Source organism: Monomorium pharaonis, chromosome 11 (assembly GCF_013373865.1).
Source record: "Monomorium pharaonis isolate MP-MQ-018 chromosome 11, ASM1337386v2, whole genome shotgun sequence".
NCBI classification, from domain to species: domain Eukaryota; kingdom Metazoa; phylum Arthropoda; class Insecta; order Hymenoptera; family Formicidae; genus Monomorium; species Monomorium pharaonis.
This window is the reverse complement of record NC_050477.1, coordinates 11,989,500-12,012,012: the sequence shown is the minus strand read 5'-3', so window position 1 is coordinate 12,012,012 and position 22,513 is coordinate 11,989,500. Positions and strand designations below refer to the sequence as shown.

The 22,513-nt window shown below is 36.2% G+C and overlaps 2 protein-coding genes across 2 annotated transcripts; both read left to right on the top strand.

The window, feature by feature from the left end:
• The first annotated feature begins 12,145 nt into the window (after positions 1-12,145).
• On the top strand, positions 12,146-15,655 carry LOC118647902. Its single transcript, XM_036293843.1, has one exon. The coding sequence runs from the start codon at positions 12,146-12,148 to the stop codon at positions 15,653-15,655; it is 3,510 nt and encodes a 1,169-aa protein (XP_036149736.1).
• Positions 15,656-15,676: 21 nt separating this feature from the next.
• LOC118647901 lies at positions 15,677-17,245 on the top strand. Its single transcript, XM_036293842.1, has one exon. It carries the CDS (start codon positions 15,677-15,679, stop codon positions 17,243-17,245), a length of 1,569 nt encoding a protein of 522 aa, XP_036149735.1.
• Positions 17,246-22,513: the final 5,268 nt, after the last annotated feature.

Genomic DNA, 22,513 nt, shown 5'->3' with positions numbered 1-22,513 from the left:
AAAAAATAATTTTCTTTTAAAAGAAGAAAGCCCTTTTGCAGAACTAACTAATACGTATTTATAACAATGTATAACAATAAGACTGAAATCATCCTAATTGCAAGGTTAAGTATCCTTTTGAATAAATCAAAGACAAACCTTACCAAATTTTCGTAACTCGAGATCTAATAAAGATATAACAACGAATCAAAAACACAATAAATTTGCCTCGCATAAGAATAAACATAGATTAATCAAATTACGTAATTTTTTTTGTAAAATATATATATTTAAGAACTTTAGAATTTTAACTCTTATTTAAGATCTCATAGAGCCGGGAGTAGGGCTTACGCGGAGCCCTGCTGCCTATCTAATCTAATATAAACAAAGTGCGAGTATTGGCCCTCTAAATTTTAAGAAACGATGATTGGTCCTTTACATATCTTTTTGATAAGTCGAGAAAACGATGAGGCGTATTATGTAAAGAGAAAATGCGCATGCCGTCAGTTTATCTAAATCGTTTAACTGATGACTATACATGAACGGACTGAACTGAGTAGAAAAGATCTCTATCATTTTGCAATTATCGCAATAGTTATTAATTAAGAAGGAATAGTCATTTTTCCCAGCCTACCGCCAAATACCGGCAAGCGCGCGGCAATGCGAGGCGAGGTAAGCAAAACACAGCTATAGATTATAGAATTACTTCTTTTGAAAAATTAATGTAAACAAAATAAGGAAATAATAAACTTTAGATTTTTGAAATTAAAACACTTAAAGTTATTAGTGATGGCTTGTTTTATTTGATACTCAATTATATCAATCAATATTTTATCAATTTCCGGGAATTATATTTTTTTATTTAAATTTTAAAATTCTTAATTAGATAGAAAACTTTCGCAATAATTGTTGCATAAATCATATTTTTTGTTACAAAAGAATTTTGTGATTATAATATTATTTCTAAATCTTTGATAAATAATTTATTCAATTATCAAATATTTAGAAATTTATAATATTAAACATTTAGCAATGATATTGAAATAATATTATGTTTTATGCTTGTTGCTTCAAATTTTTTAAATTTTTATTTGAGAATGCTTGAATAATAATTATACAATTTTATATGCAACAATGGTTTTCTTTTGTTTTACAATAATTTGTTTTACAATAATTTGTACAATAATTACACAATTAATTTTAGAAATGTATTCAGCAATAATTGTAAGATAATTCTTACTAATAATATGCAATTATGCAGGTACTTTAAGCATCAATTGTTAAAAAATTGCTATTATATTATTAAATGTAATACATATTATATATAAATATTATATTATTAAATTAAATTTAGAATTAATAATTTTTAAAAAATTATATACAATTATGACATAATATATCATTATACTTTGAAATTAAAATAATACTACAATTTTTCTTACATGTGTTTTTTTATTTGGAGAGAATTTTACTCGGAATTACGTAATTTCTTAAAATTCTTAAAAAATTCTTAGAATGTTAAACAGTGCAATCCTTTTTGTCAATTATATTCTTCCAATCCTAGAAAGTCACTATGTATTAGTCAATAAATAAATAAAATAACTTAATATAATGCTATTTTCAAATAAGAAAATAATATTTTTAAATCTGTTTAAAAATCTAGATTTAAAGAGATTTAAAAGATATCAATTTATTATTTTATAATTTATTATTTTAAAGCTTTACTAATTAAAAAAAGAGGTGATAATGACGCCAGCGGTAAACAGAATAATTTTTATCAATTAAAGTTTTTTCCTTCTCCTCACTTTCCTCGTTATCAATTATCTCTCATTATAATTTCGAAAACTTTCAAAAATCTTTTTAATAAATGCTTTATCGACCTCTCTTGAGTCATCCGTGCTGTCATCATAGAGATATAAGAATAGAGTACGTAAAACAGTCGAAAAAGCGATAAAGAATTAGAAAGAGAGCGCTAAATAACTCTTCTATCTTTGTTCATTTGTGCATGCGCAAGAGTACTGTGTTTTAAAGTCTGCCGAGTATGTCGTGCGTCGCATGATATGTCAATGCAGAATAATAAATTGACGATTTTTAAAAGACAGTAATATCGTCATTGTGAAGTTGGCACTGCAATTTTCTGCACCGTAAGTTTTCATGACAGTTCTCTCTCTCTCTCTCTCTCTCTCTCTACTTGCACCCCAAATAGTTCTAGAGTTCCTGATAAGTTTCAGAAATAGTTCCGTTAATTTAGTTAAAAAAATGAAATTTGAAAATATGAGGTGCTATTTTCCCCTGGCACCTTATTAATAAAAATTGAATGTTTTAACAGCTATTTGCAACAGCTATTTTAACAGTCTATTTGCAATAGTTCTAGAGTTCGTCGGGATAAATTTTCGTCGCGTTACCGCGGTATATAACAATATTTTACGATGTATGACAACCGTCGCAAAATACGGGTGACTAATTATGGTACCCTTCTTCGTCTACGCCATGTAATGTTAAGTATTCACAAATCCCGTGGGGGGGGGGGGAGCAATTTTATTTTCCACGTATTCACCTTAATTTTATTTTGGTTAAATGCTATATGTATATAACTTTTAATATTTTTAATATTAGTCTTTGAAGACGTAGATAAAAGAAAATGAGTATGATTGCTAAGGGGTAGCAATCTACTATTTATAACATTTATTTTTAAATTGTTAAAAGTTACGTTTCCAACGTGAAACTTTTTATGAACGTGCAGATAAGCGCAATTGGCAAGATTGCATAGTAAATAGAATCGGTTGCGTTTATCCTTTTTATTATCGCGTATTATATTTTCTATCTCGAATCTACAGGAGAGCACGCTGACATACGTGGTCTCCGGTAGCTTGAGTAATCGTATTGATACGTTTTCTGTTATAACTTTCCCTTCAGGGATTCTGCACTGTTTGATCTCGAGAAGCGAGACGAGCGTGCTATTTGAATGTGGCCCGCTGCAATCGTAGCCTATAAAAGCGTGAATGCAGCGGATTAAGATAGTTACCGTCAGGATTTTGATATCCATTCGGAACAAGAAAGGTGGCCCTTGTGATATGCCACTTGAATCTTTCAGCGTTCCACATGCCAATGAAAATTTTCGTAGATTGGGTGGAACACCGAGGCTATCATTCGTGTCGGCTATAAATGTTCTTCAGACTTCCATTATGACGAAATTTCGTCGGGATAGCTGGAAGAGACAATTGGAGAATCTTGAATGGAAATGGTTGGTATCCGGGGTTAGGGATTGCAGCATTAACAATGTGTTAATGTTATTGCAAAAGGGGGTTTAGTGGTTAATTGAACGAGCAAGGTAGGCGAATGGGAGAGCATGTCCCTTGAGTGCAGCTTGCTCGCCGCGAGGACCGGCCCAGTGGTCCATCACGGGAGCCTGCTAACTGTCGAAAAAAAGAGGGAGGGTCGCTACCGATCTCGACCCGCCGTGACCAATCGCGGGGTGCGTGGCCACGGAGGATCAGGTGATCCGCAGAGCACCAGGGCCGACAAAAAGAACTTATCAAAAATTTTCGTCGAACGTAACATGTGATTATTAGATATACTTTTTTTCTATTAAATTGAAGATAGCTGGTTTTAAGCAAGAAATGTAAAAATCTAATTACGTTTTTTGAATTTCACGTATAAACCATTAGCTGCGTATGTGAATACGTGAATAGCATCATTGTCACTTGAAGTATTTTCATAAGATACAGTGTAATTTGAGAGAATCATAATTAATGCCACTTTTGTAATTAATAGACCTGTTTTTTTGTCCTGAAATTCAATATAAATTACCATATAAATTTGCAATAATACACATATAAAAAAACAAAAAACAGTATTTTCGTGTTATAATTAATATAACATTTATATGACACAAAAATATATATTAGCATAAGTTTTTGTACTATAAATATTTTAAAATTCTCCTATACACGCTCGAGGTCCAATACCAAATGCCAAGGATTCATAAAACTTTTTGTTCTTTTTATTCACTGTTCTCAACGGAATAAAGTCACGCGAATTTGAAAAGTATTTGGGATCTTGATTCGTTGAATTTATAGAAACGTACACTGAAACATTCTTTCTAATTATTAATCGAGTATTTGGCAACTGAAAATGACATGTATGTAATAGTCAAGAAAGTCAAATAAACATAGAACGTTCCACTTACTTGTAATGTATTGCCTACCTCATAATTCTTTGTAGATATTCTATCAGTAACGGGTAGAGAAGGATGTAATCTCAGCGATTCAATTATAACGCAGTCCAAGAAAGATAGTTCATTTATCAGATCCATGGTCAATTCTTTTCCCGTTAGGTGTGTCTGCATCTCGTTGTACAAAGTGTCTTGATGCTCCGGGTAACGTGCCAAATCATACAAGACAAAAGCAATTGCCGTCGTGGTAGTTTCGAATCGGCCCGCCCGCATGTACTTACACACACTAAATCTATTTCTCCCTCCCTTTCGAATCCTCGAGAACACGGCACGTGGCGACTTTCGTTTTGAGAATTGTCAATTTTCTTTATGTAAAAAAACTACTTTATTTAATAAGTTTTACAATTATCACTTATAACTACGTGATTCGGATCTTAAGAAATAACGGTAAGAATACTCTAAGAAAACTGAGAGAGAACTGACGCTGCAGTCACAGGGTACCGTATTTATATGCCCAAAACAAAATATAAGGACAAAGAAAATTCCTAATTACTCATGCATTCTTTTCTTAAGTGTTTTTGGGACGATAGTTATCTGGTTAAAATATTGAGGGATAGGTCTGGTCTTGTTTACATGATTCTTACTTAATACTATATCTTAATTTTTTTAAAGTGCATTCCTAGACTAAATGTGTGGACAATACCTAACGGGATAAGGTGTACGAAAACAAGAAGTGTATCTAATCGTTTTTAAGTGCACTCCTAGATTATATACGTAAATAATGCTCACACCTCCCTCCTTAATAAAAAAATTTGAAGTTTATTCAAATTTTGGTTTGGACTATTCGTCTAATTGATGTTTCTGGTTCATTATTAATAGATAGAGCATGAGGAACGTAATGTACATGTTGCGTTGGTGCGCGATTTCCAAAGCTGCACTGATTATAGTAATTTCCAAACAGCTGTTTTAATAGATATGTAATACTTGAGAATAATCCAATCCTACAAAGAAATATGAACAAGACAGAGCCAAGGGCTATACATCCTGCTAATTGAAGGTAATACATAAATTTTTCTTTCCATGTAGCAGTTCCTTGATGTGCTGATATTCGTTCCGCTATGTCATCTAATTCCTCTAGAGTTTTGCTTAAAGTTTGTAATCAATTCCGGTTCAATATGAGTTTCTTTTATTAGATCTATAGATATATTCGTTAATTGATATTGAGAAAGTGTTTCGTTGATTAATTTCTGATCTAGTAAATGAATAGTCTTATGTATTTCGATCTCGTCTACAGCTATATTGTCCGGTTTTAAAGTAGCTGTGTTGGAAATTACTGTACAATCTGGTTCTAAACGAAGTATAAAATTTCGAAAGACTCGTGCGCTGCGAGGTATTTTATCGGAACAAAGTACATGCACAAGCTCTTCTTTCGGAACAATTCCAAACCAGTCTCGATTTGTGTAGAGTTGGATCCATAATGTGTTCTGAATTTGCATGTACTTGTACATTTTTCTGATTCGCGTTTTGTAATAATTTCCGTTAAACAATTATCTTTAATACCTACTTTATAATCAGGATAGATTCGTTTTAGTAGTTGATATTTGCCAATTCTTTTCGCTGGGGTTAATTCTATTTCACTAATTGGCATAAGTATGGTTCTAAATGGATCTAATAGAATAAGTTTTTGAGTAGTGTCGATAATAGATTGTCCCAGCCAACCGTGTCTGGGAAGTAAAATTATTCTAGTTCAATCTAAAATTTTATCTTCTATAAGGGGAATTAAAAATTGAATAAGTATTCGTTTTCCCGTTAATGCGATCGATATTTCACTTACATCTACGAGAGTAGTATAATATATTTCTTCTAAAGATAGTGGAAAATTATCTACATGTCTATGTTGTTTAAGCGGACTGAATAATTTTTTAGGTGATAAAACGTAAAGTTTGAATAAAACAAAAAATTTGGAAATAGAGTAACTAATTAGCAACTAATTAGATATAAAGGAATCCACCGCATTTGTTTAATTAAAAAAAAATTTTTTATTGGTTGTGCTAACTTAATTTTAAATTGGCACAGCCTTAAAATCAGCTATCTTCGATTTAATAGAAAAAAAGTATATGCAATAATCACAGTATTTATAAACAACGCTAGTAAGTAACAATAATCTTCTTGTATTACATTACGGAATTTCCGCTTAAAACTTACTTAAAACTAATACAATATATATATATATTGTTGCGCGCCGTGCGTCGTCCGATACATCTCTAAAGCGCCAGTCAGCTGACGGACCGATCGATATTTTCGATCGGCCAGTTGCCGGGAAAGATTTGTTATAAAATAATTGAATTGAACAACTGGTTGCCGGGAAATATTTGTAAATAAGATTTGAAGACAGTTCAGCGTCGGACTCCTGCCGAGGAGGACGTGTCACGCGCTTACTTTGTTTTGAGCTTGTTCATTAATAAAGTTATTGAAAAGCACATTACGGTTTAGTTTTCCTTCGGCGCGAGTGTGTGTGTGAGTGCGTGAGTGTTCCTACGGTGACTCGACGCAACATTTTGGGGGCTCGTCCGCGATCGGACGAGCGAGCGAGCCGACGAAAGTTTTCCGACGTCGAGAGGAATCCAAATGACGACTCACTCGCCGAGGAAGATTCGCTCTCAGCAGCAGGCGGCGAGCCCAGCGGAGGCGAGCGCGATGGAGGCTGTCCTCTTCGAGTTACAACAGATGCGCGAGGAGCGGAGACGGGAGCGGCAAGGGTAACAAAATTTCCGCGCCGAAATGGAGGCCCATTTTGTGGAGCGTGAGGCCTTCCGACGGATGGAGGAGCGACTCATCGACACCCAGCTAAGTCGCCCCAATAATATTTCCGCGAGCGAAGCTCCGACAGACGCGGCGCGTGTAGATTCTTTGAGCGGGAGGGAAACGCGAGCGGGGGTCGTCTTTCCCTTTAAGAGTGAAGACCGACACTTAAGGAAATAAAGAAAGAGAAAAAGAGAGAAGATCCTTTCTCTCTTTCATTATTTCTATTCCTATTGCCTGTTGCCTGGCATTGTGTTTAGGCCCTTACGACGGGACGGTGCCGCTGCGCGAGTTTCTCTCACAATTCATTTCACGCGCGAACGGCTGGGACGAGGCCGCCCAAACGGTGGTCTTGCGTCATGTTTACGGGAGAAGGCGCGTTCAGTTCTGGATGGGTTGAGCGCGAATTAACGTTTTCAGAGTTAAAAATCTAAATTGGAGTTGCGCTTCGGTGAAAGCGAATTAACGCAAAATTTTTATTTGCAATTCACCAATCGTAAACTTCTCCCGGGAGAAGATTATGCCGCATTGGGCGCGGATCTTGAGCGCCTTTCTCGAAAAGTCTATCCGAATTGTCCTCATGAAATGCGCGATAAAGTTGCTTGCGTTCAATTCGTGGCTGCTCTGTCGGTTTCGTTAAACGGACCCTCCAAGTAGAGGGGATATCTTCGCTCAGAATAGCGATTGAGCGGGCCAGAACATCGAAATTTATAAATGAAAATAGTTTTGCGCAAAAGCCGGAAAGGCAAGGGGGCAGAAATTCGGAGAGACAGGGGAGCGGAGATCGGACTTACCGTTCGGGCGTTAAAGAAAATAAGAGCGCGGGGGAGGAACGAAGAGAGGGGAATGGAAAAAAGAATGAGAACGGGAAAGGCAAGGGATCGAAAAAAGGGGAATGCTGGTTGTGCAGAGATTCGGGGCACTTTCGTGCGGAGTGTCCTTCGCAGCGGAAGGAAAACTGAATTTTGCCGAGCTTCGCGGGGCCGGCTCGGCGAGGGGAAGACGGTCCCTGGAACGCGGCGGTGCCGGCGCGTCTCGGGAACTTTTTCTGGGAAGTTTTAACACGGCGGACAGTGAACATTTCTGTTTTCGAGGAAAATTAAATGAAAAGTCTTGTTGTTTTAAGATTGATACGGGCTCAGACGTGTCGGTGTTGAGCGCCAATTTAGCGGCTTCTTTTGAGCAAGAACGAATAAAGTTTTGTAATTTAAAGTATCCCATTGACGAGAGAGTGCCGGTGACATCTCCGGTCACGGCCACCGTGCGCCTGGGAAAATTTTGTGTCATTTTGCGATTTTATGTTGCGGAAATCGACGAAGACTGTATTCTCGGAGCGGATTTTCTTTCCGAAACGGGAATTTTCATTGGACTTTTTGAGAACGCTCTCGGTTTGACGAAGAGCGAGGCGGGGGAGCGCGGGCTAATTTGTTCCCGTATTGAGAACTGCTCTGCTGGTCTCCCAGATTTTTTTAAAGAGATTTATGAACAGAGCTCTGTTGATTTAGAAATTATTCAAAAAGACATTTTTTCTGACTTCTTGAACAAATTTTGTGATGTTTTTACTGAAAATATTGTTGCTGGAAACTGTGATATTCTTTACCATAACATAAAACTTTGTGATTCTTCCCCAATTAAGCAGGTACCCCGTCGTGTTCCAATTCATTTACAGACAGAAGTTAATAAAATCGTGGAGGAAATGAAAGTCCAAAAAGTAATTGAGGAATCGAATAATCCTTGGATGTCCCCAGTAGTTTTGGCAAAAAAGAAGGATGGTGCAATCCGTTTTTGTGTGGATTTTCAGAAATTAAACAAGAATACGATAAAAGATTCCTATCCTCTTCCAAGAATTGACAGTATTTTGGACTGCCTTGCAGGAAACTTTTGGTACACTGGACTTAAGGAGTGAATATTGGCAGGTAAGATTAAATCCTAAAGATCGCGAGAAAACTGCCTTCTCTTTAGGTAACGGTTTGTGACAGTTTACGGTAATGCCCTTCGGTGCAACGCCCCTGCAACTTTTGAACGGTTGATAGAAAAAACTCTTAAAGGATTGATTTCTAGAATTTGTTTTGTTTATCTGGATGATGTGATTGTTTTCGGTAAAGATTTTCAAGAGATAATGGACCAGCTCTCTTCGATTTAATAAAAAAAAAGTATATCCAATAATTCCAGTATTTATAAATAACGCTAGTAGGTAACAATAATCTTCTTGTGTTACATTACGGAATTTCCGCTTAAAACTTACTTAAAACTAATACAATATATATAACAAATATGTATTATATGAATAAACACGAAGTACTAATGAATCATCACAAAGTGTTAGGTTGCGTACGATCTTCGAAGTCGAGCAACGTCGTAGGTGGTTAACAGTTACATAGGTGACCGTTTTTTTGGGCGTATAAATTAAACATATTCTAACAGGTACGACTGTGGGTTTGCTGAAACATGATAGTCTTTTCCCTTAAATTATTGTAGACATTAAGCGATGTTGGACTGATGATGTTACGTTGAATTTACCAAAATAATTCAATAATGCAACAAATTTTTTGCTCTTAAAACATTAAGCAAATATTTAGTAAATATTTAAAAAAAAATTTGTTTAAATATTAAATAAATGTTTATTAAATAATAAAAGAATATTTTTTTAATGTAAAACAAACATTTTTTTTATGAGAAAAAGGGGACTTATCCCATTATTTAAATGTTTTTTTTAATGTTTTAAAAAATGTTTTTCAAACATTTCAAAAAATATTTTTCAAACATTATTGTGCTTATTGGGAAAATGGAAAACAAAATCCCATTTACAGTAAAGTTCATTCTGTTAATTAAAATAATAACAATTATATCATGATATTGCATAACATTTATACGTAATACAATGATACTTTGCTATATCATGAAATTTAGTATATTTTTACCTTGTCAAACTTATATCAATTATTAAGAAAATTATAGAGATCCAGACACTTGTTAATATTATAACCGTCATTTAATCGTTTAATTTATGATCTCGTAGAGTTCAAGGGCGACAATTTACTGGCACATCCCGCCAGTTTTTACACCGCCGGATTCGAAGCTACCGCGACGCCAATTGCTTTTGTCTTGTATGATTTGGCACGTTACCCGGAGCATCAAGACACTTTGTACAACGAGATACAGACACACCTAACGGGAAAAGAATTGACCATGGATCTGATAAGTGAACTATCTTTCTTGGACTGCGTTATAATTGAATCGCTGAGATTACATCCTTCTCTACCCGTTACTGATAGCATAGCTACAAAGAATTATACGGTAGGCAATACATTACAAGTAAGTGGAACGTTCTATGTTTATTTGACTTTCTTGACTATTACATACATGTCATTTTCAGTTGCCAAATACTCGATTAATAATTAGAAAGAATGTTTCAGTGTACGTTTCTATAAATTCAACGAATTAAGATCCCAAATACTTTTTAAATTCGCGTGACTTTATTCCGTTGAGAACAGTGAATAAAAAGAACAAAAAGTTTTATGAATCCTTGGCATTTGGTATTGGACCTCGAGCGTGTATAGGAGAATTTTAAAATATTTATAGTACAAAAACTTATGCTAACATATATTTTCGTGTCATATAAATGTTATATTAATTATAACACGAAAATACTGTTTCTTGTTTTTTTATATGTGTGTTATTGCAAATTTATATGGTAATTTATATTGAATTTCAGGACAAAGATTGGGTCTATTAATTACAAAAGTTGCATTAATTATGATTCTCTCAAATTACACTGTATCTTATGAAAATACTTCAAGTGACAATGATGCTATTCACGTATTCACATACGCAGCTAATGGTTTATACGTGAAATTCAAAAAACGTAATTAGATTTTTACATTTCTTGCTTAAAACCAGCTATCTTCAATTTAATAGAAAAAAAGTATATCTAATAATCACATGTTACGTTCGACGAAAATTTTTGATAAGTTCTTTTTGTCGGCCCTGGTGCTCTGCGGATCACCTGATCCTCCGCGGCCACGCACCCCGCGATTGGTCACGGCGGGTCGAGATCGGTAGCGACCCTCCCTCTTTTTTTCGACAGTTAGTAGGCTCCCGTGATGGACCACTGGGCCGGTCCTCGCGGCGAGCAAGCTGCACTCAAGGGACATGCTCTCCCATTCGCCTACCTTGCTCGTTCAATTAACCACTAAACCCCCTTTTGCAATAACATTAACACATTGTTAATGCTGCAATCTCTAACCCTGGATACTAACCATTTTCATTCAAGATTCTCCAATTGTCTCTTCCAGCTATCCCGACGAAATTTCGTCATAATGGAAGCCTGAAGAACATTTATAGCCAACACAAATTATAGTCTCGGTGTTCCACCCAATCTACGAAAATTCTCATTGGCATGTGGAACGCTGAAAGATTCAAATGGCATATCACAAGGGCCACCTTTCTTGTTCCGAATGGATATCAAAATCCTGACGGTAACTAATCTTAATCCGCTGCATTCACGCCCTTATAGGCTACGATTGCAGCGGGCCACATTCAAATAGCACGCTCGTCTCGCTTCTCGAGATCAAAGAGTGCAGAATCCCTGAAGGGAAAGTTATAACAGAAAACGCATTGTTCGGGCTCTAACGAGTACATTGACGCGCCTGGAAAGGCCACCGCCGATGTGGCGAGCACTCTTATTATTATATTTACTTGTATTTCGACAACGACCTGTGAGTCAGTCGGCATCTACGTATCGAGAGGCAAGCACGCAATAAAGAGCACATTTTAGTAAGATATACTGTGATAAATAATTTTGGCGGCAATTCCTTAACGGAACGGCTGCATTAATCCTGTCTTTCTACTCGATATAATTTATTATTTCTTATTAATTTTAAACAACGACGGTATGAAACAAATGGTCCTTCGAGCCGAATGTGTTAAATAATTTCAACGGATTTTAATTCTTGGAACACACGTAATGGAAAGTGCTGGATGTGCGTGATTGCAGCGACATAATGCGAATGTAATAAATACGGACAAGAGATATTATTGTGGATGCCGACTCATCAGTGTTTTAATTAGTATAAGTGAGTATTATTTAAACGACGCAAAATTGTTGAGATATTCATTGTAGATAGCGGTTGCTGGGACTCGAACTAAGGCTAATCTGAGTTAAATTATAAAAATATTGTAATCATCGTGATGGCTGAAGAAATCAGGATTCTTGTACAAAAGCGATCAGTCATCAAGGCTAAATTAACAAGATTTAGGACATATCTCGATTCGTATACAGTTAGACCCGATATACAGCAGTTGAGAGAGCGTTTAGCCAAGGTCAGAGAATTATGGGATAAGTTCGATGACATACAGACGGATATAGAGCTACTTAAGCCTGACGGTGAGTTTGAGGAAAGAAGTGAGTTCGAGCAATACTATTTTGAACTTGTATCCAAGGCCGAACAACATTGTGTTTCGTCGACTGTTACACGACCGACAAGCAATGATAATATAGATACGAACGTACGTAGATCGGAACGCACCGTAAAGTTACCGACGCTTAATCTGCCTAATTTTTATGGTGACTATAACGCGTGGTTATGCTTCTATGATAATTTTAAATCAACTATACATGACAATTCTGATCTTAAGCCTGTGCAGAAACTACAATATTTGAAATCGTGTTTGAAGGGCGATGCTGCACAAATCATAGAGTCACTCGCGACATCAGCCGAAAATTACGAGATTGCTTGGAATCTGGTCGTGGAACGGTTCGACAATAAGCGTATAATAATACAGAATCATGTAAGGTCTTTATTTGAATTACCAAACGTAGCCAAGGAGTCCTTGACAGGTTTGCGAGCGTTAATGGACGGTGCGTTGAGGCACTTGCAAGCACTCAAAACTTTGGGTTTGCAGACCGAACATTGGGATGCGATGCTGATCCAGTTAATAATTTTTAAGGTAGACAGAAATACGCACAAGGAGTGGGAGCGTTCAATTGATGGAACTGAAATGCCCTCCTTGGAGGATTTATGGAAATTTTTAAAGAACAAATGCTATGTACTAGAAAATGTCGACGCTGGATTTGCATCGCAGTCCAAGGTTAGTGGAAGACTGCCATTGATGCGGGATGCAAGAAATAGTAATGTTAGACAATCGCAAAATTGCATGACCGTCCAGGAGAGGCAGCAGTGCCCGATATGTAATGGATCGCATAATGTATATAAGTGTGAGCAATTGTTGCGTGCAAATTGTGACAAAAGAATATCATTAGTAAAAACAGCGCATTTATGCTTTAATTGTTTGCGTCCTAATCATTCGGCGAACTTCTGTAGATTTAGACCTTGCTCAAAGTGCAGACGCCGTCATAATGATTTGTTACATCGCAGTGAAATTCGAGCGATTTCGAACTCAGAAGAGAAACATGAAAACGATATTGCATCACAAAAGAGCCTGCAGGCGGTAGTTGCTTCACACGTACTTTTATCTACTGCATTAGTAAAAATATTTGACAAGTTTGGCAATGCGTATAATTGTAGAATTTTATTGGACTCTGGTTTGCAATCTAATTTTATTGTAAATTCTTTAGTAGAGAGACTAAAACTGACAAAACTAAAAATTAATGTGCCGGTGTCGGGGTTTGGTCAAGCTCTTACGCATATTGAGCATGCAGTAGATGTAGAGATACAGTCTAGCGATGGTCGTCTTAATTTAAATTTGACTTTCCTCGCGATAGATGAGATAACGGAATATTTGCCAGCCAAGTATATTGATAAAAGCAAACTAGAGATACCGCGTAACATAAGGCTAGCTGATCCTGAATTTTGTAAATCATCGAGAATAGATGCGCTTATTGGAGCAGAGACTTTCTTTCATCTGTTGTGCGTGGGGCAAATAAGGCTCAGCGGAGGCTCTATCGTATTGCAGAAAACTAAATTTGGTTGGATTATTAGAGGTAGAATTTATGATAGAGTACAAGACGATAAAGAAACGGTTTGTAATATATCGATTGATAAGACGTCATTACAAGTAGCTAAATTTTGGGAGATAGAGGAATTAAGTGATATTAAACATTTATCAGAGGAAGAAAGGAACTGCAAAGCGCATTTCAGAAAGTTTACTGTTAGAGATAAAGAGGGTAGATATTGTGTCAGATTACCCTTTAAAGGAAATGTAAATAAATTAGGTGATTCGTATAAAATGGCGGAGAAAAGATTATTCTCGATGGAGCGACGATTATTGTCAAACGAAGCTCAGCGTGCGGAATATTCACGTTTTTTACGCGAGTATTGTGAATTGGGACACATGATTGAGGTAACGAATTGTAATGCAGAGAAGTTGACAGATGGTTATTTCTTGCCTCATCATGCTGTACTAAAAACTGATAGTCTTACGACAAAATTGAGAGTAGTGTTTGACGCTTCAGCCAGGTCAACCACTGGCGTTGCTTTAAACGACGTGCTTATGTCGGGTCCGGTATTGCAGGAGGATGTATTCTCTATTGTCACGCGATTTTGTTCATATTCATATGTATTAACTGCGGACATCGAAAAGATGTTTCGACAGGTGCGTCTTCATCAGGAAGATACCAAATATCAAAGGATATTATGGCGAGAGAATCCTATGGAATCGATCAGGATGTATGGTCTTCAAACTGTAACCTACGTCACGAGACCGGGAAATTACCTAGCAGTTAGATGTCTACATCAATTGGCAATGGATGAAGAAGATGATTTTTCTCTAGCATCGGAAGTTTTGAAGAGAGATTTCTATGTGGATGACCTTCTCACGGGAGCAGATAATTACGAGAAGGCCTTGCAAATTCGTAACGAATTGATTCAACTGCTTCGTAGAGGTGGATTTCATCTGAGGCAGTGGGCTTCAAATACTAGCAGCTTGATTGATGATCTTGGTGAGCGATCGGACATTGAATATCTTTGTTTGGGAGGTGAAGACAGCGTTAAAACCTTAGGCATACAGTGGAGATGCAAGGACAATACCATTATATATATCATGAACACTCGAATAAATGGTAACGAGCGCCTCACTAAGCGAACATTGCTATCACAGATCGCGGCAATCTTTGATCCACTTGGACTGTTGGGACCAATCATTGTTAAGGCCAAGATTGTTATGCAACTGCTCTGGCAGCTGAAGCTTGAATGGGATGAGACAGTGCCCATGGATATATTTACATTATGGAACGAATATAAGACACAACTTAATTCCATAAATGGTTTTAGTTTTCCGAGAAGAATAATGCTTGGTGATTCCGACCTACAATTACATGGATTCTGCGATGCAAGTGAGAAGGCCTTTGGCGCATGCATATATCTGCGTTCAATCAGTCAAACGGGAAATCGAATGGTGAGGCTAGTGTGTGCCAAATCTAGAGTGGCTCCCTTAAAAAAGGTCTCTCTGCCGAGGTTGGAGTTGTGTGCCGCAGTCTTACTCGCTAATTTATATAAGGTTACCAGTGGCTCACTGAAACGAGATTTCAGGAATATACATTTTTGGTCGGATTCCACCATTGCGATTCATTGGATACATTCATCGCCTCACAGACTAAAGACGTTTGTGGCAAATAGAGTAGCACAAATACAGACTACTACGGAGAAGTCATATTGGAGGTATGTTCCATCTCAACAAAATCCTGCTGATCCATTGTCACGTGGACAAATGCCTGAAGCATTTGCGCAGAACCAACTGTGAAAAAATGGACCGGATTGGTTAATGGCGGATGAAGATGAATGGCCCGCAAACTTGGTTGAAGAAATCGTAGTGCCGGAGCAGCGATCAACTGTTAACTTGCAAACTGCTATATTGGCCGATTTTGTTGAGATTTACCGATTTTCATCAGTATTCCTATTAACAAGAGTAATAGCATATTGCCTGAGCTTCGTACACAACTGTCGCAAGAAAGAGAAACGAACAGGATCTATCACAACAGAAGAACTGCGGGAAGCAACGAATTGCGTGATTCTGGCGGTACAAGCGAACGCTTTTGCTAATGAATTGTATAATTTGCGTGACGGCAGACCTCTGCACTCAAAAAGTAGAATTTTGGCATTGAATCCGTTTATAGATAACGTGGGAATATTGCGAGTGGGTGGAAGACTTCAAAATGCTGATATGAGATATGCTCGGAAGCATCCCATATTACTTCCCAATAATAATCATTTTACTAAATTAATTTTTAAATATGTCCATATTAGTAATTATCATTGTGGTGTTCAAGCTACATTATACGCTGTTAGACAGAATTATTGGGCAGTTAGAGGAAAGGACATCGCTAAGTATACTGTTCGTACTTGTATGAGATGCTTTCGATTTGCAACACCCGCACCGAAGTATCAAATGGGAAATTTACCGATGGATAGACTAGTGAGCGATCGCCCGTTCGAGAAGGTTGGTGTCGACTATTGTGGCCCTTTTTATATAAAGGAGAAGCGTTATAGAAATAAGACTAAAATCAAGGTTTATGTGGCCGTATATATTTGTTTTACTACGAAGGCTGTTCATTTGGAGGTCGTTTCTGATTTAACTACAGAAGCGTTTATTGCCAGTTTGCGACGATTTTTTGCCAGGCGTGGGAAGGCCAGAGTAATTTATTCTGATAATGCAACTAACTTTACCGGAGCAAATAATGAATTAAAAGATTTGCATAAATTATACAATTCAAAGGAACATATTGATAACCTTCAGCGGTTTTGTGTCAACAGGGGAGTCAAATGGAATTTTATACCGCCACGTTCACCGCATTTTGGCGGATTATGGGAGGCCGCGGTGAAGGGTTTTAAGCATCATATGCGTCGAACACTCGGTGAAGCATTATTTACATTTGAAAAATTTAACACATTTGTAATTGAAATAGAAGGTGTATTGAATTCGCAACCGCTCACTGCTCTGTCCTCGGATCCAAATGATTGCTTGGCCTTGACGCCTGCACATTTTTTGATAGAAACGTCGTTGGCAGATATTCCTGAAGTCGATCTCACGAATGTGCCCACTAACAGATTGTCTATATGGAGGTATATACAAAAAATTAAGCAAAACTTTTGGCGTCGCTGGAGCAAGGAGTATTTAAACGAGCTGCAACAGCGAACCAAGTGGTTGAATTCACACGCCTCATGTATTAAACCAGGAATCTTAGTTCTTATTAAAGATGGCAACACTGCTCCTTTGCAATGGTCGATGGGCAGGATAGTGGCCGTGCATCCGGGAGACGATAACATTGTGAGAGTGGTTACCGTAAAGACTCAGAATGGTACATATAAGCGAAATGTAAGAGCTCTCAAGTGACTTCCTCTAACTCCCCTTGCGCGTACGCTAGATCACAAGATCTTTTTCCTTCTTTAATTGTGAGTCACTAGTTGCATACGTAAAATAAATAAGAATACGAAACTAATCACTATAATGTTAAAAATAGTGGTCTATTAAAAATTCGTGTTAATATTAGAATAAATGACTACTGTAATACTCAGAGATATTATATGTCTTCAGTATTATTAATGTATCAGTAAAATGCCGTAATAATGTTAAGAATGAATTATTAAGTCATTCAAGTATTAATATTTCCAAAAATAAGGAAAAAAATATATATATACATATGTGTGTACTGTGATACTTGGGAATAATATATATATATTTTTAGGATTAATAACACTATAAGTATTCAGTTACTAAAATCACTAAATTTGAATGTATTACAAAAACAGTTATCATATTATATTTTAAATATTACATGCTAGCTATATGATAGAAGAATATTAAAGCGAGGCACTACCGTGCCTCTTGATGTTTGTAAAACAATTGATGGTCGAATATCACGTCAATAAAATCTACGCGTGATAATTTTTGCCATTACTATTCGTTATTATTATTGAAGATACCCCTCTAAAAAAAAAAAAAAACAAAAAAAAAAAACCCACATACATACATACATACATACATACATACGCGATGCTCTCGTGAGAAATGTATATACATCGCCGCGGAACACGCCGCTCGATATCGGCGGTTAATGGCGTTTGATAAAAAGGTTTCTACATAAAAGCTTTTCATTTAATGCTGCGTGCGTGCGGACGTGTTTTAATGACAACGTGTCAATGTTTCCGCCGCTTTGCGCAAATCGGCTGACTGTAACGGCGGGCAAGACTCGATCGCGGCCGGTGTGTGTATCGGCGAAAAAGGAGAAAAAAAGGGCTACAATGCTAATGCGCCAATATCATTCGCGCATGTGTTTTTTTGACTCGTCGTATCGGTCGTAACGGCGAGGCCGTTTGTCGTTTAATCCGCGCTTTTAATCAAAACGTAAATTATGCCGTTACACCGACACCGTGTTTCAGAGCGTTTTAAAAAATACGCCCTCTCCCGCTCTCTCCCTTTCCCGCGAAAAACGTAATAATGGCAGTGAACGACCATTATTGAACCCGCGCGCTGTGAAATTCCATTAGGGACTTATCGGCGAGCGGATTAACATCTCGAAAATCAATTATCCTCGCTCGTGATCTTGCGACATCGGCGCTGCGGACGTGGAGATTTGTCTTTATCTGTTCACCCTGGGGGAGCGTTTCCATTAAGAACGGAACTGCATCCAGCGCGGCAGATATCCCTAGTGGCAACGGGGGAAGGGGAGGGGGAGAACGAAACGTTGAAGCGACGTCAAAGGGTTAATCAAAGTCGGACTGTCCCTTCCTTCAAAGCTTCCCAATCGACCGACGCCGTGCCGCCGCCGGGTTCTTCTTTTTTTTAAATTCCTTTTCACCCTGTCTTTCACTCGTGTCGCCACTCCTCGTGTGCTTCCTTCCTCTCTCTCTCTCTCTCTCTCTTGCTCTGTTTTTGACCTATCGCTGGGGTCATTGGTGTATTACGTCCACCGAGCTTCTTTTCACACACGCGTGCACATCGACACGCCTCACCGTCACCGACACACCGTCGATCATAGTCGCGTGTCTTGGTCGTGCGTTAGTGGTGTAGTCGCCGTCACTACCACAACCAGAGTATCCGTGTGTGCGACACGGATAAATGAGATCTGATGGTTTCTCAGCGAGCGGTCCGGCCATTTCGCGCTATTTACACGGCCGCGGGTCAAGATTCAGTTTCTTTCGCAGAGCTGTTTGCACGGGGAGAATCGTTGGCAGGAAATAAGCGGTCGAGAAGTTAGGGCGCCGGGAAAGAGAGATTGAGAGAGAGAGAGAGAGAGAAAGAGAGAGAGAGCGCTTAGGGCAGAACAGGAAGTAGGCGCAGAAACGTGTTCGGACGTATGGAAAACACCAGCTACGCGTAGCCGTTTGCTTTATCGTTACACTGACCAAAACTGTCTCTCTCGCCATCCGTTTCGCTCCCGCATCGTTGTAACTCACGTTCCCGTTATCGCATTCACTCTATCTTTTGCCTCGTTCCCTCTTTCGCTTTTCATACGTTTGATTTTGAAAAACAATGATAATATTTATCAGGAATTTTACGTTTATCAAAGTTTAACTAAATTAATATTATACAATAAGTGAAAAACTGCAATTTTATTATTTTTCATAGTAATTTTGCTACCAACTGTATATTTATATTTCAATGTGTGTGTGTATGTGTGTATTTAACACTATGTATGCGTCATTAAACTATCATTAAATTAACTAGAATTAGACTTATTGGAACGCGTACTGTCCTAATGCTATCCAAGCCGTACACTCTTTACAGAAATACTATCATGTGATAAAACGTGTTACAATTGATACGTAATGATTTCTACTGTATTAATTGATGTTAAAATATCGCTATTTTTATCATAAGAAAACAAGAACCATAATTGAAATAAAGAATTGATGGATAATGCTGTACCGTGCTAGATATATTGTGCATAAAAATTATACATTTTGTGTGTAAACCTTATATGCCTATTTTTCCATATTTCACATATAAATGCATATTTTTGTAAGTTTCATCTATAAATACATATTTTTATTATTTTACCCACACATGCACAATATTCAAGTATTTTATTTATTTTTACATTTCACACTGTTTCCTGATTAAGTTTACGATTAATTTTTCTTAGTACGGATAATAAAGGAATAGAATTAATTTTTTGTTAATTAAAAATGATACACAAATGTTTAAATGTGTTTTCCTCAAAACGGCTTTTTTGAAATCGGTGTTAAGCATAACTTCTACAATTTTTAACCGATTCATTGAAAAACTCTTACAGCTGAATGAGGAGAACGTCGACCTAGTTGCTCGTTATCACGAACGATCGCCCGGCACGGAGCATTAGCAGCTGCAGATCGCATCTGTTAATGGGATGGTATTGTTCGCGTAGATCGAAAGAAGAGCATCTTCTAACGGCAGCCAGTCAGTCGGAGCTGCTGAAGTTGCAAATTGTTTCGCCATTCAGAGGCGAGAACCGAGATGACTGCGTAATTTCATCGTCGCTGTGATCCACGCGATGACAAAGGGATTTAAATCCGTAAAGCCTCGTTGGAGAACTCGACACAAATTTTTAAATACCGCTTTCTTCCTCTCGTATTGAAGTTTCCGAGATCTGACGCATTATTAAACATTGAAGGATCTTTAAACCAATTCCTCGAGTTAAATAATATTTTGTTATTTTTAACTTTCATGTCAAGATTTATTACTTTAACATAAAACACAAATGTCATTGAAAGAACAACTGCATCTGATCTACGCATTCCGTATTGTTAGTTTTAAAGTAAGCAGTAATGCACCAAATAATAAATTAAATTTTAGGTTTAATACATTTCTTAAATTAAATTGCTTAACTGCATTGTTTTAGTTTTAATTAAATTAACAACATATTGAGTAGGAGTAACCGCATAGAAATTATTATAAAATGACTGTAATTAGGTATAGTTTGTAAAGTAACGTTACATTTTTTTTTAACAGCGTATCTTATATAATACTAGTTGATTAATCATAAAGTTAAAAAAAATATCTGTCTAGATTATAAAATTGTCTTCAGCAATTAATAAATTCATAACAATTTCTTGGAGATTATAATAGAATTACGAGATTTTATTTAGAGACGTACTTCCATCTCTTGGGTGATTATTGTTAAGTTATGTATATCGTTACAAGTGAGATATGAAGGAGTAATCAAATTGGTTATTAATGCAACTATTGCATGCAAGCTGACGATCGTCGTATTTCTTGTTTCAGACGTTGTTTCTGATTAACGTTGTTGGAAGAGCTCATTTACTAATCGTATTGTAACTTCCTAACTTCTTTTGAAAATTATTTTGTTTTAACTCTATTAAATATGTTTGAGATGTACACGATAACAGATAAAGTCATCAAAATTTGAAAATTGCAGGATTTTTATGTTTTTTTTTTTAATCAATCATAAAAAATTGTAGTCAAGAATACTCAAATTTTGATACTGAGACTAGTTGCAAAGAATAAATGAACAATTTAGTTTATAATGGTTTACATAGTGCTATGTAAATAACTATATTTTTTAAATTTTTGTTGTGTGTGATTATATATGTATATATCAATACATATGCAGTGCAGTGTAATTTATCACGATAAATTTCGTTATATATAAATTTTGTATAATATTCGTATATGATTATGATGACTTTATTACCAAGGTGCACCTGTGAAAACAACCTGATTGGATTATTCTGTCAAGAAATAAATAGATATTTACGATATCATGTACGATCGAACAAAAATTCGATCATGGTTCATTGGAAATAGAATCATCACAGTTCATTGAAAATGTTCGGAAATAAACGGAATATCTGTTCAAAAACTGATGGACAGATATTCCTTTTTTTTGTTTATTTCTGCATTCTGGTTTTATTCCTAAAAAACCGTGATAGGATTTTTGCCCACTTCAAATGGCCATAAATATCTGTTTGTTATTTTTTGACAAGATAATCCGATCGTTATTCTTTGAACATTTTGTCAGTGTAGAATACTTGTTAACTTATCAAAACTCTGTACTTAAATCCTTCATAATTATGGCTAACAATTAAAATATCAAAAAATAAAATAGCATTTTACGAAGAATGAACAATACTTTCAAAACTCCTAATCAAAATTTTAAGATAGCGTTAACTATTTTTATAACAAAATTCAAATAAAGAGACCTTTTTCCACACTAAACCATTATTTCAGAAATCTGTCAGATTGGTGAAAATTGATTTATGACATTTTTTCTACATTCAAAAGTCTATAAAAACACTTTATCAAAATAAAAAAATTATATGTTATTTTTTTAAACTAATGTAATTTTTAAACAAGTAAATGAAAATTAAAAAATTTTCACGAATGTGCATTCAGAGTTTTATTAGCATACAAAATTTGATTTAATTTGTAATAATATTTCTCCATTAAATTGCAAGTAAGTTATACTACAAAACGTGATTATATATAAAAATCAAGAGCCAGAAACTAAGAATTAAATAATTCTTAATCAATAAAAAAACTTAAATTTTACATTTTATCCGTACATAGTAATAGAATAATTTCCGAAATTTTTAGATTTTTAATAATGCTTTGTAATATATTTTTAAAGGCAATGTCACTTTTTAATGTAAAAATGTATTA

Bases quoted from the DNA above. Each gene is read 5' to 3' on its own strand.
- LOC118647901 (XM_036293842.1), top strand. From the start codon at position 15,677: ATGGCGGATGAAGATGAATGGCCCGCAAACTTGGTTGAAGAAATCGTA.
- LOC118647902 (XM_036293843.1), top strand. From the start codon at position 12,146: ATGGCTGAAGAAATCAGGATTCTTGTACAAAAGCGATCAGTCATCAAG.